Below are 19,560 nucleotides of genomic sequence, written 5' to 3' on the forward strand. Positions count from 1 at the left end.
GAAATTAATTTTAAAAAACCAGGAATTTGTGGATATTTCTCATAGAAAAATATCGCGAATTTTACGCGAATAATGCAGGGAAACGTTCCAGAGAGAAATCCGCAAGTGTGTGAGTCCGCGAATTAGGGGGTTCCACTGTATACTACTATAACAAAGTCTGCCAGGTTTATCCATGTTGCCGATGCACAATACTAGTCGTTAGCAGATCAACATTCTTTCCTCAGCTTCAGCTAAAACTTACAGCTTAAATTTAGCAGCATAAGCCCTTGCCGATCTTTCTCCATAGCAAGTAAAGGATATAGTAATGTAAAAATATATCAGTCCTCTTCTCCTTAACATCATTTGTAACATAACTACATTAATTTTTTACTATTGTACGATGGTTGAAATGCAAGCAAAAAGGCTGTTGTTATCAGATTCATTTGTTAATAGCAAATCAGCTGTTTCTGGCTGTATGCATTTACACAAGTATAACATTACTAACCTTACTCTTGGCATTCTCTTTTAGTTTTTTAAACTTGACTAGAAAATGGGATAGATAAAGAAACGGAGGAAAAGGGGTTAGCCTAAAAAATGGAATAGATAAAGAGGAGGAAAAGAGGTTAGCTTATTGTTATTTGATCTCGTAAATTTAACTGGCATGATACGGGAGATACATGATAAAATCATTTTATAAGGGTGAAAATTTGGCGGTCGCGTGATATGTGAGATCGCTTGTAACATGAGTATATACGGTATATTAAAGGTTAACAGAAACCAATATGTGGTCATGAAGCTGTTACAGATTACCCAAAAATTATAGAGCAGCCAAGTATTTCAAGACTATGTGCATGGCTAACCAACATCATTCCAAAAATCAATGTGTTGAAACTGGTGACAGGTTTTAGTCTTTCAAATACCAGAATGCTCAAACAACCCCATGGGGTGCATATAGTGTGAGTATGTGTCATTTTTAAGCTGAATTATGGCATTTAAACAGCTTTTAGATCATTCATTGATTTTTTTTTATGTAATACATGTATGTAATTCTACTGTATTGCTTGTTGTACTCACCTGCAATATCTGGATTACACATATTTTGTCTCTGTTATTTAGATTGATGATCTGTAACTCATCGTTATTGTTTTCTCTTTTATCATGATCTAATAATATGGAGAAGTCCACCAAGATATGTTGCTGAAAGTATTGTCAGTGCTGTGGGTGACTGGTTGTTAGCTTGTTTGATGATAGTGTTATTGTATAAAAAGTCGCTTGTTTATAATTTTCTTATACAGGCAGTCCCCTGTTTTGGGGGGGTGTCCGTTATTGGTGGGGTGCTGATAAGTGAAAACCGCATTAACCAGAACGCAGCGATTTAGGTGCTAAGAATTGGTTAATGGTACTGATAACCGGGTAATGGCACCTCTTGTTAGGTATGTTATGGCATCATTATTATTGGCACCTTATGGCGCTGCTAACCGAAAAACTGCCTGTTATGGCACCATAAATTGCCAGTTTTATGGCGCTAGACAAGTACCATCAAACCGGATCGCTTTTAACCGAGTCCACCGATAACTGGGAACTGCCTGTGCTCTATAGGTGTAGTAGAGGCAGTCCCAGGTTATCGGCGATCCGGTTTTATGGGGCTTGTCTAGCGCCATAACATTGGTGATTTATGGTCCCATAACAGGACGAGTGCCGGTTTTCGGTGCCACAAGGGTGCTTATGGCACCAATAACCAGTTGTCAGTGTCATAAGCCCCATTATGGCACCATAAATCACTGAGTTTCGGTTAATGGCGGTTTTTGCTTATCAGCACGCCCCCAGAAATGGAACCCCCGCCGATAACCAGGGACTGCCTGTATGGTGTATGCAACTTTTAGAGATATGTAACATTTTGGAAAAAGAGTTTCTGTAACAGTTATTCAAGAGTTGCAAGTGTAAGTGGTTCTTATTAGTATTTATTATAAAAGTGGCTGTTAGAAATATATGATAAGTCTTCAAAAGCTGATTCCCCTTCTTATTCAGAGTAGTGAAAAACCTACTTAAGACATATGTACGTATTACTGTTGATTTTATGGGTAGCTATTCTACAAAGTTGTCTATATGTTATTGGTATAGTATGAAGCTTCCTAATTTTGAGTAGGATTAGGTTACTTGAAATCATTTGTAAGTGGGAGACCAATGAGTGTTAAGTTACATGCTCAGATAAAAATATGCATTGCATAGTGCTGTGTGGGGGGGGAGGTTAGTAGTTTGGTAGAGCCCCTAGAGCGAAGTGAACCATCCCGGTCAGAAACAGAGACGTTAACCTTCTGCAAGACTGACTGAACGTGCCCCGACAAAGAAAGCTGAAGAGATGATTTGGGGTCCTGAGTAGCTCCCACCAAGGCTTCCAAGCAAGAAGGAGTGTAAGACGACTGAGCCCGAGTCCTACTTTCCAAATTGTTAAACCCACGAATGAGATCAATAACTTACGAAAAGGAAGACAGACTCCTGCGTGTCTCCCTCCTCCTGTTCTGGCACTGGAGACTGACGACGAGAAGGGTGTGTATGCTCTTCTAATGCACCTTCTCCATCCAAATAAACAGACAGGTTAGCAGCCAAACAGTCCGAAACCCCTACTAACCTGTCTGGGCTGGGTCCAAGCGTCAACTTCCGAGACAGACCCACTGTATTACTAGGCACATCACTTACCTCAACAGCTGACTCCACATGTCCATGCATGGTCACGGGCATGGCGGCCGTACGTACGCGAGATGGGGGGGAAACTCGAACACTCGAGATAGACGGAGAATCCCATAGAGTCGAACTCTTGGAAACACTAGTGAGAGAGGCAGGCAAACACTCCAGTTGCGCCAACTCCGTGCTCACTACCTTCGACCTCTTGACAGGCGCCTTTAGATCTTTACGGCGACGAATAGACCTTGGAGAAGAAGGAGCACTAACATCACATGCATGGCAGGGGAGGTTGCAACACGCTCGCGATCTGCAAGGACGAAAGGGGGTAGGGGGTTGCACGTTCGAGATACGAGGCAGAGGATGAAACAACCCCTACAGAACGCACACCACTAACACTGTCCGAAACCTTCACCATTGAGGGAGGAGCGTCCACGTTGCTCCTCCCTCAAAGGTGAAGGAAGGGCAAAGTCCTTAGCCTTCCAACGCTTGATACACCGACAAAGCGTAGAGGGGGGAAGAGGGAGAGAAAGACAGCACTAGTTTCTTATGCGCGCACTTCTCGGAAGGCGGGGACGAAGCAACACATTTCCTACCAGTCCTCCCAACCGATAAGGGAGCCAACTAGTTTCACATCCATTACAGAGTCCAACCTCTGAAGCACAGCTTGGCATATGACCTCAGACTGATGTGCCAGAGAAGGCTCCGAAGACAAGGAAGGGAGATGTTGCGAACTGGGCGGCAGTGATGACGTCACGGCTAAGCAAGGCGGAACAGAGGAGACAACTGGGAGAGACGTCATCGATGAGAGTGACGTCACAAGCGGCAGTGACGTCACGGCTTCCCCTCGGTGCAAGGGGGAAAGAGACACCACTAGCGGAGGAATACACAAAGATGGACCCCGCGACGTCATCAACGAGGCTGACGCCAAAGTGTCACTCCGACTCGAAGCAGCAGCAGACACTGGCGGAGCACTACAAGATGGCCGACTGCTGCTATCCACGAAGACGAGGCCGGTAGGAGGGGGGATGGCCTGGCCAGACCGGGAAGGGGGGGTGCGAGCCTCCACAAAATGCGCTAGCAACCCCTCCAAGGACGGGGTACCCCCTAGCCCAAGCGTCTTCCAAATCGCCGCCATTATGGACACCTCCGACACTGGAAAAGAAGAGAATGATGAAAAAACCTCACCCTTCTCAGGAACCGAAAAAGCTCCCAAGTCAGAGGGGGCTACATTACAAAAATTACCCTGGCGACCTCCCGATACTTCCATCGACAAATCGATGGAAGAAAAGGAAGAAGATGCAGGGACAACGCTACTATGGGGGTTGACTACTGCGGAAGACGAAACATCAGGAATAGGAGCAAAGCCCTCCCAAGTAGGAAGAGTCAAGACTCTCCGATGTTCCCTCTTGCCATAAAACTTCCTCCACTGCTCCTTAGGCCATGCTCGGCATTCCATGCAAGGATTCGTAATAGTACAAAAATTGGAATGACACCTACTGCATGTGACGTGAGGGTCGGTCTCTGCCGAAGCCAAAAAATGAGAACACGGAAAACCAGGAACTCCGGGGCACATACGCTGAGAAGGAGCAGAAGAAGCCATAATACCGGGAAAAAACACAGTGAACCGGGAAAAGGCCAAGAAAAGTAAACACAACTCTCACCCAGGCGGTCAAGAAAAGACTGGCGTAGATGCGTAGCCCTTGACCACTCTTCACCCGATCTACACGTGTGTTGCCAGATATCACAAGACTCCTTGCTTTCATCTGCTTTTTAACCGGATCCAGCTAGGCGCTAGAAATTATCCTATTGTTAAGGCCGAAGGTTTGTAGCTGTGAAAAATACAAATTGTCTTAGAAAATTTGTCATTTTTGTCTGAAGATATACACTTGATACCATTTTCAATACCATTTATTTGTATCAGTTAAAGATAGGGTGAGGCACTGTGATAGCATTCAGTTGTGGCAGGTGAAGATATACACTGTAATACCTCTTAGTTGAATCAAGTCATGATATGTTCTGTAATACCACTTACTAAGATGTGCACCATAGATAGGCACTGTGATACTAGTTTATTGTTTCAAGTGAGATAGGTGCTGTGATACTAAATGTGAAATTACTCTTGCTGTCTTAATTACCTAGTTTTCCAGATGCTAAGCTATCTTTTAATTGCGATTGGTCTATACCAAATAGTGATCAAGATACGTGCGTGTAGTATCTGTAGGATGTGAATTTTAACTGAACATAATTCAGTTTTGAGGTTATAGTTTGTTTTATAATTCAGAAAGGAAATAAAAAACTAAAGATTGATGTGAGAGTATTATACCCTGATGTATTTCTCTTATTTGTTAATTAACAACTGCTTATATGCAACTTGGTATACTATATTCATTTTTTTAACTTTGTATTCAAGTACGTACTCTTTTGCTAGATATGTTTTCATTTGTAAAAAAAAAAAAAAATATTCTTGGAAACAAAGCAATAAATATGTTTCTATTCTTGTAAATAAAACAAACGCTATTTTTCTATTCTGGCAGCCAGTTGTTCAATACAATGCGGGACCAGGTCTATCAGCCCACTACCACAACCCTTCAACATGACCGAAGTAAAACATGGATGCCTTCATTTCTAGCACAGAGCTCCTCAGGAAGTTTGTGGTCACGCACCCTGGTCCTTATTGTGTCAGTCATGTTTGCAGTTATGGGATTGGTGAGTGATATAAGCCTCATTGTACTGTGATGTTATTCTTGTTCAAGTCTTTTTGACAGGTAATATATATTAGTAATACAGTAAGAAACCCATTAATCATAGCTAGCCTTCTATGTAAATGGATCCCAGTTTTAAGGACCAAGAGTTGAAAGAAAGGAGGCAGTAGAAAGAGTAACAGTTCTGGAGTCAGAAGGCTTTTTCAACCATTTATTTGTGACCTCGATGTCTTCAGGAGGATTGAGACCAGTATTAGATGTCAGCACCTGATTGTCTTAGTTTTGAAGACAATATTAAGGATGGAGACAAATCATTCTATTCCTGCATCCATTCATGAAGGGGACTGGATTGTATCCATAGACATGCAAGATGCTTACTTCTGTCTCCATACATCCAAAATCAAAAAAGTACCTCAGATTTGTATTTCAGGACCAAGTGTGTCAATTCCAAGCTCTCTGCTTCGGCCCTTATTTGGATGAATGGCTTCTTCGTTCATGGACAAGAGAAAGTTTTATGGACAACCTTCACAAGACTTCTTTTAGCTTGCTACTTGGGACTGCTGATCAATTATCAAAAGTTGCAACTGATTCCCTCATAACATATGAGGCTTATGACACTTAATTCTAATTTTTTTCAGGCTTTTCCAGCCCTAAAGAGGATGGAATCCTGCCACTGTACAGTAGAGAGATTCCTCTCCCTTCAAGAGCATTCGGGAATGACTGTACCTAAAGAGATCAAGAAACATCCTTTTTTGGTGGGGATCCAAAAGCAGGTTGCTAGAAGGGAAGTCTCTCTTCCCTCCAAACCCAGAGCTTAACTTTTATGCAGACATGTCCGATTTGGGTTGGGGAGCTCTGCTGAGAGATTTGGAAAGTCGCAGGAGAATAGTTGCAAGAACAAAGGTTGTGGCACATAAATATGAAGGCACTAAAGGCATTCTGTCTAGGTTTGCAAGCCTTTGCCCTGGAAGTCTGAAACAAATTCGTAGCTGTTCATTTGGACAACACGGCCACCCTATCATATATCGGCAAACGGAGAAACTCATTCCTCTCTATGCAAGGCGATGATGGATCTACTTTGGGCCAAGCTAAATTAGACAAAGGTGGTGACAAGGTTTGTTTAGGCAGACTGAATGTGCTTGCAAATCAATTAAGTCGCCGCAACCAAGTAATTCCCGCAAAGTGGACCTTGGACCCACAAGTCTGCTTAGACCTGTGGCAGTTGTGGGGAAGAACAACCCTGGATTTTTTCACAATCTCCAAAAATCATCGTCTCCCCCTTTACCGCTCTCCAGTCCCAAACCCATCAGCATGGGAAATGGATGTGATGCTGTTGGATGGATCAGACAAAGATCCTTCAGAATGATAAGGGAGGTCATCAACAATGCCTCAGTGATTCTGATAGCCCTGTTTTGGCCGTTGAGGGAGTTGTTTCCAGATTTGATAAGCCTCTTGGTCAGCTTTCCAAGGCTGCTCCCTCAAAAGAGTAAGTTTTGTACATGAAAACTTACCCAGCAGATATATACTTAGCTATAGACTCTGTCGTCCCGACAGAATTTCAAAACTCGCGGCACACGCGACAGGTAGGTCAGGTGATGCCACCATTCCCGCCGCTGGTGGTGGGGCGGGGTCTGGAACCATTCCCGTTTTCTAAGCCATAATTTCTCTGTCGGTTGAACGGACAACACCTATTGTTCGTTCCTCCATCTTGGATTTCTACTCGTTTGCCGAGAATTTGGATTGGTTTTTTGGTGACGTATTCTGTTTTTTCTCTGGCTTGGCATACGCTTATTGTGGACTGTTTTTCGACTTTGGTTTTGACTACTCTTTCACGATGTCTGACGCTAAGGCTTCACCTATGTTTAGAGTTTGTAGTAGGGAAGGTTGCAAGGTTAGGCTGCCAAAATCGGTAGTAGATCCTCATAGTATTTGCGCTAAATGCAGAGAGAATGAATGTTCTTTTAATAATACCTGTGTTGAGTGCGAGAGCCTTACAGAGCTTGAATGGAAGGAGTTATCTTCATATGTTAGGAAGCTTGAGAGAGAGAGAGAGTAAGAAAGGCTTCAGCTAGGTCATCTAGTAGATCTTGTTTTCTAGAACAAGAAGTTAACTCTCCTACTAACGATTTTCCCTTAGCCTCAGCTGCTTCTCCCTGTTCTGAATCCAAAGATTCTTCTTCAGAGAGGGAAAATGTAAAAGCTTCCATCAAGAAACTTCAAGCTCAGTTACGAGCTCTAAATGAAGGTAAGAGTGGTGATAGTGACTTGTGCAGTGTCCCCAGTGCAGTGGAGGGGGCGTCTGACTGGTTCCTCATTGCTCCTAGGCCTGGACCGCTTCCAAACTCCCAGGACCAGGGGAGGAGGAATGTCGAAAGCCGCAGGGAGGATGCAGAACATCCCCAACGGTCAGGCGTCCCTTCGGCAGATCCTGTTGTAAAGTCCCAGGCTGCCTCGGATTGCCGCAGAAAAGGCGTCCTAAGGGAGTGTTTTTCGGCCTCAGACTCTTCCTCTCCTAAACGAGGATGGAGTTCGGCCTCTCTTTCGCGCCCTTTGAAGAGAGCCTGGAAGGCGCCTAAAGGAGACGCGGCTGATTCCAGCCCAGAGCGTTTTCCCGAGAATTGGCCTTCGGTACCTAAGAAGACGAGACAAGAGGAGCCCTCTCTTCAGGATCCTACGAAGAAGTTTTTGATTAATCTGCAAGAGCAGTTAGCCTCTTTAGTAGGCTCCTTTGCTAAGGACTCGACAAGGAGGAAAGATTTTTCGCTCCCTGTTAAGAGTTCCGCTAAGCGCCCCTCTTCGTATAGGAGAGAACCCTCACAATCTCCATGGCGTTTATCGCCATCGTCGAGAGACTCGTCCGATAGGAGTTGTTCTCCTGAGAGGAGAGTTCTTTCGCCCTATAGGCTTTCTTCTCCAAAGCGCCCTATGACGGGGGGCCGTAAGTTGCTTGAACCTGGTAGACAGGAAGATCGTAGCCTCTCTCCTATGAGACGCCGCGAATCGAGCAGAAGTCTCGATCGGTTTAGGTTCAAGGAAACCGGAAGATAGACAAAACCGATTTAAGAGTATCAGGATCCTTTGGGTCTGCGGGACCAGGAGCCAGGCAGGCGCAAAGAGGCAGCGAGACGCAAGAAAGGGCGTCAAGAGCCTCTCAGACCACAGGATTCAGGACGTCAGGAGTCTGCTAGAAGGCAGGAATCAGGACGCCATGAGTCAGGACGCCAGCAGTCAGGGCGCCAGGAGTCAGGACGCCATCAGTCAGGGCGCCAGGAGTCGGGGCGCCAGGAGTCGGGACGCCAGGAGGCAGGACGCCAGGAGGCAGGACGCCAGGAGTACGTTAGGCGTCAAGAGTTAGGGCGCCAAGAGCCTGTTAAGCGTCAGGAATCAGGACGCGGGGATCTTTTCAAGCGCCCTGAATCAGGGCGCCAGGAGCCTATCAAGCGCCGCGAGCCTGGCGAACCGCAAGGGCCTAGACAACAAGAGTCTAGTAGGCGCAAGAGTGTTTTGGACAGACAGGAGCCTCACTCTTCGTATAGAAGTTCGAATGTTCAGCGCTCCCCTTCTCGGGAAAGGAGTTCTTCTCCCGGGAAGAGCCCGATCACTCCCAAACGGTCTCCTTCGGTGGATCCGTTGGAACAGGTATCGGAAGAGGAGGAGCCCGTAGATGTAGCAGTTTCTGACTACAAGAGGCTTTCCCTTTTGCTGCTCAAGGAGTTCGGAGACTCCCTTCATCCTGCTGACCCTCCTTCACCAGGATCTTTGATGTCGAGCACAAAAGCTCACAAGTCGTCTTCCTTCGTCAAGATGCGCCCTGCTCTTTGTATGAAAAAGGCCTTAAAGACCTTTTCAGAGTGGTTGACTTCCAGAAGGGAAGCGGGCAAAACAGTTTTTTCCTGCCCTCCTTCCAAGTTAACAGGTAAACCAGGAAGGTGGTACGAGACCAAGGAACCTATGGGGTTAGGCCTCCCTTCATCCGCTGATGCGGATTTCGCTTCCTTAGTGGACTCTTCCAGGAGGAAGTCTTTGCTTTCTGCTAAAGCAACATGGGTCATGTGTGAGCTAGACCACCTTCTAAAGGGCCTCTTTAAGACCCTGGAAGTCTTCAACTTCATGGACTGGGCTTTGGGAGCGTTAGCTAAGAGAGCTCAGGACACTGACTTTGTCTCCATGGAGGAACTTTCAAGCGTCCTGGCTTGCTTGGACAGAGCGGTTATGGACGGTTCCGTAGAAGTTGCCTCGCTTTCGGAACGGGAGTCTTAAAGAAGAGATCGGTCTTTAGCTCTTTTCTAGCAAGAGGCCGTATCACCTTTTACAAAGAACATCTTCTTGCACCGTTGTCCCCGCATCTGTTTCCACAGGAGACTGTTAAAGAGGTTGCTAAATCTCTTATGGAGAAGGCAACTCAGGATCTCCTCACTCACTCAGCCAAGAAGTTTAGGCCGGCCGTGCCTATCGAGAAAAAAGAGAGACCCTCTTTTGTACAGCCCTTTCGAGGTGCCTCCTCTTCTAGGACCCCTCTTAGAGGTCGCAGACCAGATAGAAGTAGACCATCTAGAAGGTCCTTCGGGAAGTCTAGATGAGCAGGGAGTCCTCCAGACAAAAGTAGGCGCCAGACTACTCCACTTTGCAAAAGTCGGGGCGCAGAAGGGAGCGGACTCTTGGTCCCTCTCGATCCTGAAAAAAGGATACTTGATCCCCCTTCAGGGAAAATCCTCCCTTGACGACAACTCCAAGGGAGGTTGACTGCAAGATACTCGGATCCGGTCCGAAAGCTTGCTATTTTGCAAGCAGTGGAACAGATGATTTCCAAGGAAGCGGTAGAACTGGTTCAAGATCTCCAGTCTCCAGGATTTTACAATCGGCTATTCCTGGTACCGAAAGCATCGGGGGGATGGAGACCAGTTCTAGACGTCAGTGCCCTGAATTTCTTTGTCTTGAAGAAGAAATTTTCGATGGAGACGTCTTCCTCTGTTCTGTCTGCTCTTCGTCCAGGGGACTGGATGGTGTCCCTGGACCTTCAGGATGCGTATTTCCATGTGCCAATTCATCCGGCAGCAAGGAAATATCTGAGATTCATGTTCCAAGGGAAAGTATTCCAGTTCCGAGCGATGTGTTTCGGACTTTCGACTGCCCCTCAAGTCTTCACGGACATCATGAAGAATGTAGCTTATTGGCTACATCTGGAAGGGATCAGGATCTCTTTATATCTGGACGATTGGCTAATAAGAGCCCAATCGGAGAAAAAATGTCTGGAGGACCTGTTATTTACTCTAAATTTGACAAAGTCCCTAGGACTTTTAGTCAATCGCGAGAAATCCATGCTGACTCCCCAGCAGAGTATTGTCTATCTGGGGATTCAGATGGATTCTCGGGATTTTCTAGCATATCCTTCGCAGGAAAGGAGAGAACGCTGCTTAGAAAAGGTGGCAGTCTTCTTAAGGAAAGAACATTGTTCATCGAGGGAATGGATGAGCTTACTGGGGACCCTCTCCTCGATGGAACAGTTCGTTTCCTTAGGAAGACTACACCTACGACCCCTTCAATTTTATCTGAAGGAGAAATGGGATTGGAAGTCCAACAATCTGGGAGAAACATTTCCAATCTCGAAAGGGATCAAGGAGAATATCCGCTGGTGGTTAGATCCACAGAAACTAAGCAAGGGAATCTCCCTTCGCTTACAGAACCCTCACCTAGCGTTATTTGCAGACGCCTCAGATTCAGGGTGGGGAGCGACCCTAGGTTCGGAAGAAGTGTCAGGCACTTGGGAAGGAGAACAAGTGTCCTGGCACATAAACAAAAAAGAACTAACAGCCATTCATCTAGCTTTAGTTCATTTCGAGGAACAGGTCTCAGGTCTGGGGATTCAGATTCACTCGGACAACACAACAGCCCTCGCTTATATAAAGAAACAAGGGGGGACGCATTCCTTTTCCCTGTACGAATCAGCAAAGGATCTGCTGATTTGGAAGATCTCTCTTCTCACAAGGTTTGTGCAGGGAGAGAAAAATGTCTGGGCAGATCTGTTGAGCAGAAAAGAACAAGTCCTACCCACGGAATGGACTCTCAATCCTCAGATTTGCCAGCAACTATGGCATCTGTGGGGAAGGCCCAATATAGACCTGTTCGCGACCAACAGGAATCACAGATTAGAGAACTATTGCTCCCCGATCTCGGATCCACAAGCAGTAGCAGTAGACAGCTTTCTGCTAGATTGGACGGGCTTGGACGCATACGCCTTCCCTCCTTTCAAGATAGTAGGGGAAGTATTGAGGAAGTTCGCTTGCTCGGAAGGAACAAGAATGACCCTCATCGCTCCCTTCTGGCCAGCTCTCGATTGGTTCACAGAGGTGCTGGAGTGGTTAGTAGATTTTCCAAGATCGCTTCCACTGAGGAACGATCTTCTCAAACAACCCCACTTCGACAGGTTTCACAAAAACCTCCCCGCTCTAAGTCTGACTGCCTTCAGACTGTCGAAGGACTTGTCAGAGCAAGGGCTTTTCACGAGAAGTGGCGAAGGCTATTGCAAGAGCCAGAAGAGTCTCCACCTCTAAAGTATATCAGTCGAAGTGGGAGTTGTTTAGAAGATGGTGTAAGGGGAAGGAAATATCCTCTTCCAGTACCTATGTAACTGAAATCGCAGATTTTCTCCTATATTTGAGAAAAGACTGTAACCTGGCAGTATCAACAGTGAAGGGTTACAGAAGTATGCTGGCCTCAGTCTTTCGACATAGAGGAATAGATCTGACCAATAATAAAGATCTACATGACCTTATAAGGTCTTTCGAAACCACGAAAGACCATGTAATCAAGAAGCCTAGCTGGAACTTGGATGTGGTCCTCAAGTTCCTAATGTCGGAAAAATTCGTACCGTCTCACGCAGCTTCTTTTAGAGACTTAACGAGAAAGTCATTATTCCTCTTTGCGTTAGCAACAGCTAAGAGAATTAGCGAGTTGCAAGCTTTGGAAGGTAAAGTGGGTTTTAAGAAGGATTCAGTGATTTGCTCCTTTAAACCATTTTTTCTAGCAAAAAATGAAAATCCCTCAAAGCCTTGGCCAAGAAGCTTTGAGATAAGAGGACTATCTTCATTAACAGGAAGAGAACTAGAAAGGACTTTGTGTCCAGTCAGGGCACTCAAGTTCTACCTGGAGAAGAAAAAGTTGCTGGGAGGTACAGAAGAAAGTCTTTGGTGCTCTGTAAGAGATCCGAAAAGATCGATTTCCAAGAACGCCCTTACATTCTTCATAAAGGATGTAATAAGGGAAGCTCACCTTAAGTGCGATGAAGAGCACCTCAAGGTTCTCAGAGTAAGAGCTCATGAAGTGAGAGCCATAGCTACGTCAATGGCATTTCACAAAACATGGTCTCTGCAGGCACTTATAGAAGTCTACATTTTATTGGAGATGTAATTTCTGTGTTTTTGCCTCGGAATTCACCATAACGAGACGTAAAAATTTTGTACGAAAAGTGCTTTGCTCTGGGAGCGTATGTTTCGGCGAATTCAGTGCTGGGAGAAGGGGCTGAGGCTAATCCTTCGTAATTTACTTTAGTGTTTAAATTATCTTTTATTGGTGGTTGTTTTTATTGGTTAATTGTCAGAGGGAATAGGGAACCCTCTTGCAATTCATAGATTATAACAGTACTAACATGGTCAGGTGATCGGGATTGGCTTCAGTGCTCCTTGTGATTATTTTTAGTAACCTTAACTCTGTCATGTAAGAGGGCGAGTCTCCATTGATATGACAAAAGGTCAAGGCTCTACCATGTAAGTGGGTTCCAGCCCCCCATTGGTAGCGATCCAGAATATGGCTGCTGTCGCGTAAGCGGGTCCTAGCCCCATTGACACGATCCAAAGAGTTATTCAGCCATAGGTTCATTCCTCGTTGAAACTCTTGAGGCAGGCAGACTCATCGACAGTAGTCATGAAGTCTTCAGCCCAATCAGGTAGGAACCATGGATTATTTTATCCAAGAACATAGGTTGTTTTTTCCCTGTTTTTTAATGTATTTAGTTTAAGTATTATTTTGTTTTTAGCTGTCTCTTGCCCGCCACCAAGGGTGCCAATCAGCTAAGTATATATCTGCTGGGTAAGTTTTCATGTACTAAAATGATATTGTTAAGATACAATAAAGTTTTGTACATACTTACCTGGCAGATATATACGATTAATGGCCAACCCATCCTCCCCTCAGGAGACAGGTGGAAGAGAAATTATGGCTTAGAAAACGGGAATGGTTCCAGACCCCGCCACCCAGCGGCGGGAATGGTGGATCACCTGACCTACCTGTCGCGTGTGCCGCGAGTTTTGAAATTCTGTCGGGACAACCGAGTCTATAGCTAAGTATATATCTGCCAGGTAAGTATGTACAAAACTTTATTGTATCTTAACAATATCATTTTCTCAAACAACCACACCTCAGAAGATTCCATCAAGGTTTATCTACTCTAGCTTTGACAGGATTCAAACTGTCAAGCAACCCGTCAGAGCTAGAGCTAAAGGTTTTCAAGGGCGGCTTCAGATGCTGTTTTGAAGTTAGGCATCAATCAGCAGCCTGTGTCTACCAAAACTGTCATCCTCCAAGATTAAGCTGTCTTTAGACATATGGTCCTGGTTCTGTCTACAAATCAAGGCTTATCAGATCTAATAAAATTGTTCAAGATTTCTAAGCGCAAGAACTTACAGCAAGTGTTGGGGAACTTAGATGTAGTCCTCAGATGGCTTTCAAGTCCACCATTTGAACCACAGGCATCTGCTTCACTAAGAAACTCAGCCAGGAAAACCTTCTTCCTAGTGGCCTTAGCTACAGCCAAGAGGGTAAGTGAAATTCAGGTTATCAATAAGAGAATTGGTTTCTCTAATGGAGACCTTATGCTCCTACACCTTAGGTTTTCTTGCTAAGAATGAGAACCTGGCTAATCGCTGGCCTCACTTTTTCAATAAGAAATCTGACACATTTAGTGGATGTATAAGATGAGGAGAGATTTCTTGGCCCAGTAAGGGCAATTAAGTTTTACCTGGATTTTAGTAAAATACCCTTCTCGTCCCATAACAAAAAATGCCATTTCGTTCTTCCTACAGGACTTAATACGGGAAGCACACACTCAAGTGGAGAGGAGATTTTGCCCATTCTGAAGGTTAGAGCTCATGAAATTATAGAAGTAGCGACATCTCTCGCTTTTAAATTCAATATTTCCTTATCCTCCATTCTCCAATCTACACGGAAATCCAGGTCCGTATTTGTGATTCATTTTTTTTAAGTGATGTTGAGACTGTTTTTAGTAATTGCAAAACCTTAGGTCCTCATTCAGTGGCTGGCATGGTGTTAGGAGGGGGAGTACAGGTAGCATTTTTATGGTCTTTTGGTGTAGGTGACAGCATTGTTTCTGGTGATATTATAATTGTACTGTACCCTGGGCAGGGCAACCTCCATGCCTTAAATAGCACTGGGATGTATCCTTTGCTATAAGGCACTTGCTTATGTAGCTGGTGACCCTTGGTCTACAGCCACCTCATCGAGTTATGGGGGCCGGCTGGCTAATGCCATTTTTCAAGGACAGGACTTTGCCATTCAAATTATTTAATAGGGTGACTTAAGACATCTCCAAACCCCATATGATTTTCACCTCTGACCTTCGGTTTTGTGACGCCAATGCGGTTTATCCCGAAAATAACCATTTTTCAAATTCTATCTCCTCCCTTGATACTTAATATTAAGACCTAGGATTACTAGTATATAGACCTGTTGTAGACCTCCAATCAAGCAAAGACTTTTTTTTTGTAAGTAATTTTTTTGCTAGATATGGATTCTTTCATTATGGTAAAAAAAAAAAAGTAAACCCTATAAATCATGAAAACTAAATTTTTTTTTTAAATTAAACAAAAATTGTTAAAAAGGGCTCCATTTGTTTGTTCTATAATGTCTTCCTAAGTAATGTACCATATTTCAATGCTATAGCTTTAAAACTAAAGGAGGAGATAGAATTTGAAGGTCAATATATATAGTTTTGAGATGACTTGCGTTAAAATTTGAGGTAACTTGCGTTAAAAGTTTTTCTTTGTATTTTTACAAAGACAATGTTAATAAATCATGATTAATATGAATTCTGTATTCCTTTTTGGGTGTATTTTTACAAAGACACGTTAATAAATCATGATTAACCCTTAAACGCCGAAACGGTGTTTTAAAAATCGTCTCCCGTATGCCGGTGGGGTTCGCGAGTGAGCGCCTAAGCGGAAAAAATGTTTTTTTCAAAAAATCACAGCACGCTTAGTTTTCAAGATTAGGGGTTCATTTTTGGCTCCTTTGTTTTTTGTCATTGCATGAAGTTTAGTATGTAACCATCAGAAATTAAAAAAATATCATTATCATATATAAATATTGGGATATATGACAGCACGAAAAAAAAATTTCATATATAATTGTATACAAATCGCGCTGTGAGCAAAACGGTTAAAGCTAAAGAGTTATTTTTTTACTATGTATTGTACACTAAATTGTGATCATTTTGGTATATAACATGGTAGATCAACCACAGAGAAAATATTATTAACACAATGTAAAAGATCAAGGCAACACAGAGAAAATATTATCACAAAATGATGCATGAATTCGTAACACGCGGATGTAAAAAAAAAAAAAAGTTTTCAAAAATTCACCATAAATCAAAATATTGTGCTAAAGACTTCCCGCTTGTTGCAAAATGAAGGTAATTGATTGATTAGTAGTAGACTGTAAGTGTTGTAGCTTAAAATTATAGTTTTCGACCACTTCGGTCGAGTTAAAAGTTGACCGAAGGACGAATTTTTTCTATTTATCGTTATTTATATGAAAATATTTCATAACTGATAAAAGCCACAACTTTGGGTTGTTTTTTGTTGTATTCTACATGTAATTGCGCACATTTTCATATAAAAAACTTTATGTAACAGCTAATTTAAAATGGTGCAAACATTACGACAATTGGATGAAAAAATTTATTATTTTTTCGGAAGAGTTACCGTGTGGACGTAAGGAAAAAGTTTATTTCATAAATTCACCATAAATTGAAATATTGTGCTAGAGACTTCCAATTTGTTGCCAAATAAAGGTAAATGATTGAATATTACTAGAATGTAATAGTTTTAGCTTACAATTGCGTTTTTTTACCATTTCGGTCGAGTCAAAGTTGATCAAAGGTTGAAATTTTGGCACTTATCGTTATTTATATGAAAATATTTCAAAACTGATCGAAGCTACAACCATGGGTTGTTTATTGTTGTATTCTACATAAAATTGCGCACATTTTTATATACAAAACTTTATGTAACAGCTAATTTAAAATGGTGCAAACATTACAACAATCGAACGAAAAAATTTCTGATTTTTTTTGGAAGAGTTACTGCGCGAACGTAAGGAAATTTTTTTTTTTTTTCATAAATTCACCATAAATTGAAATATTGTGCTAGAAACTTCCAATTTGTTGCAAAATAAAGGTAAATGATTGAATATTACTAGAATGTAATAGTTTTAGCTTACAATTGCGTTTTTTTACCATTTCGGTCGAGTCAAAGTTGACCAAAGGTTGATATTTTGGCACTTATCGTTATTTATATGAAAATATTTCAAAACTGATAAAAATGGCAACCGTGGGTTGTCTTTTGTTGTATTCTACATAAAATTGCACACATTTCCATATATAAAACTTTATGTAACGGCTAATTTAAAATGGTGCAAACATTACGACAATCAGACAAAAAAATTTGATTTTTTCGGAAGTTACTGCGCGGACGTAAGGAAAAAGTTTTTTTCATAAATTCACCATAAATCGAAATATTGTGCTAGAGACTTCCAATTTGTTGCAAAATAAAGGTAAATGATTGAATATTACTAGAATGTAATAGTTGTAGCTTACAATTGCATTTTTTTACCATTTCGGTTGAGTCAAAGTTGATCAAGGTTGAAATTTTGGCACATCGTTATTTATATGAAAATATTTCAAAACTGATCGAAGCTACAACCATGTGTTGTTTATTGTTGTATTCTACATAAAATTGCGCACATTTTCATACATAAAACTTTATGTAACAGCTAATTTAAAATGGTGCAAACATTGCGACAATCGAACGAAAAAATTTTGATTTTTTTTTGGAAGAGTTACTGCGCGAACGTAAGGAAATTTTCTTTTTTTTTTCATAAATTCACCATAAATCGAAATATTGTGCTAGAAACTTCCAATTTGTTGCAAAATAAAGGTAAATGATTAAATATTACTAGAATGTAATAGTTTTAGCTTACAATTGCGTTTTTTTACCATTTCGGTCGAGTCAAAGTTGACCGAAGGTTGATATTTTGGCACTTAACGTTATTTATATGAAAAAATTTCAAAACTGATAAAAACTGCAACCATGGGTTGTCTTTTGTTGTATTCTACATAAAATTGCACACATTTCCATATATAAAACTTTATGTAACGGCTAATTTTGTACATGCAACTTCCCCGGCAGATATATACTTAGCTTATGTCTCTGACGTCTGACAGAAATTCGAATTTCGCGGCACACGCTGCAGGTAGGTCAGGTGATCTACCCCCCTGCCGCTGGGTGGCAGGAATAGGAACCGTTCCCGTTCTAGAACCAGATTTTCTCTGTCGCGGTAGTGTCAACATATGTTGTTGCTACCTCCTGACTTGATTTTCGTTTTTCATCGCCATCGATCTTCTGGGCTGTCTTTTGCAGGGAAGTACTGGGTCTTTGGTTCGGCATACGCTATTATTAACTTTTTAATGAATTTGGCTTCGAAAATTTCGAAGAATATATGACGTGTAACTACCGAAATTTTCGGTAGACACTCACATAGTTTGCAAGAAAGGGAAATATTAATATTTATTCATTAATATGTGTAATAAGTGTTAGAATTGATTGAGGAAATATACTGACTTCCTACTTTAGGGAGTAAAGCATGTAACTAGATACGTTTCTTTTAAAAGTTTTTTAGAAACTCGTACTAACGAGCAATTAGAGTATTAACAGTACTAGTAGTGTTGCATCCTCATCACTTTCTTACTTCGCAGAAACTTCAAATTCATAATTGCATAATTGCAATTTGAAGACAAGGATTGTGGCTCAAAATGCGAGCTATTGAAAGGTAAGAAGTGATTACTAGTGTTCCCCATTGCAGTGGAGGGTGCGTCTGATCGGCTCTGTCTTCTCCCAGGCCTAGACCTCTTTCAAGCTCCCAAGCCCAGGGGAGAAGGAATGTCGAAAGCCGTAAGGGGGTTTCAGAGAATCCCCACCGGTCAGGCGTCCCCTCGGCAGGTTCTGTAGAGCGTCCCAGACTGCCAAGGATAGCCATTGAAAAGGCATCCTTAAAAAAGTGCGTCTCTTCATCTTACATCCGAAAAGACGAAGAATGTATATGTTTTGATGATCTAGCGCGTTCTCTGAAAACTAAGAGAACACTGAGCAAGAGCCAGCCAGGAACTTAAGAAGCCGCGTTCCAGCAAGCTAGCGTGAGCCACGTTCCAACAGCCAGCAGCGAGCCGCGTTCCAGAAAACAGACTAGCGCGAGCCGCGTTCCTACAACCAAACGCGAGCCGCGTTCTAGCAACTGAGCGCGAGCCGCGTTCTAGGAAATTTTTCTTGGCGCAAGGCGCCTTCAAAGAGACGAAGCGCCAGCCTGGCGCAAATTGCAACAGAAAAACAGACGGCTAGAGCAAGGAGCCTTATAGTACAGTGGCAATCAGAACGATCCTTCCATTGAACGTTTCCGGGCAAGAGGCTCTTTCTAAAAGGGGTCTAATAGGCGCTCGAACTATCAGGGCGCACGGGACCTTCCACACAAGCGAACGTTCCAGGAGCGAGTCTCCTTTCTAGCGTGCGGAACATTCCAGGCGCGCGGAACTATCCAGGCGCAAGGAGCCAGGCGCCAGAATATTCCAAATCTTCTTAAGAGAGAAGAGTCAGTCGCGAGGCTCCTCTTTGAGTAATGCGGACACACTCCTTCATTCATGCTCTTCCCTCGTTATGAAGAGGCAAGCGCTTTGGGAGTTTTTCTTATAAGAATCTCATCGACGTTTGGGTATGATGGCGGATAGGAAATATCTACTTCCTTCCGTAAACCCTACAGACGAACAGGAATTCTGTCTCTTCCGCGATTTATGAGGAAATCACGAAGATTTAAAGAGTTCCTGGATTAACTTCCTTTCCTTAAGGAGATATAT

The 19,560-nt window shown here is 42.8% G+C and overlaps 1 protein-coding gene across 3 annotated transcripts in view; it reads left to right on the forward strand.

Moving 5' to 3' along the window:
- The window catches only part of LOC135224558 (uncharacterized), a 156,455-nt gene that overhangs the window by 101,198 nt on the left and 35,697 nt on the right, over positions 1-19,560 (forward strand). For all 3 annotated transcript variants that reach the window (XM_064263660.1, XM_064263661.1, XM_064263662.1), the window contains one exon: positions 5,196-5,367. In XM_064263660.1, coding sequence (XP_064119730.1) covers positions 5,196-5,367 — 172 coding nt within the window. The remainder of the gene's footprint in view (positions 1-5,195; positions 5,368-19,560) is intronic.

Source organism: Macrobrachium nipponense, chromosome 12, assembly GCF_015104395.2.
Source record: "Macrobrachium nipponense isolate FS-2020 chromosome 12, ASM1510439v2, whole genome shotgun sequence".
In the NCBI taxonomy this organism is placed as follows: Eukaryota; Metazoa; Arthropoda; class Malacostraca; order Decapoda; family Palaemonidae; genus Macrobrachium; species Macrobrachium nipponense.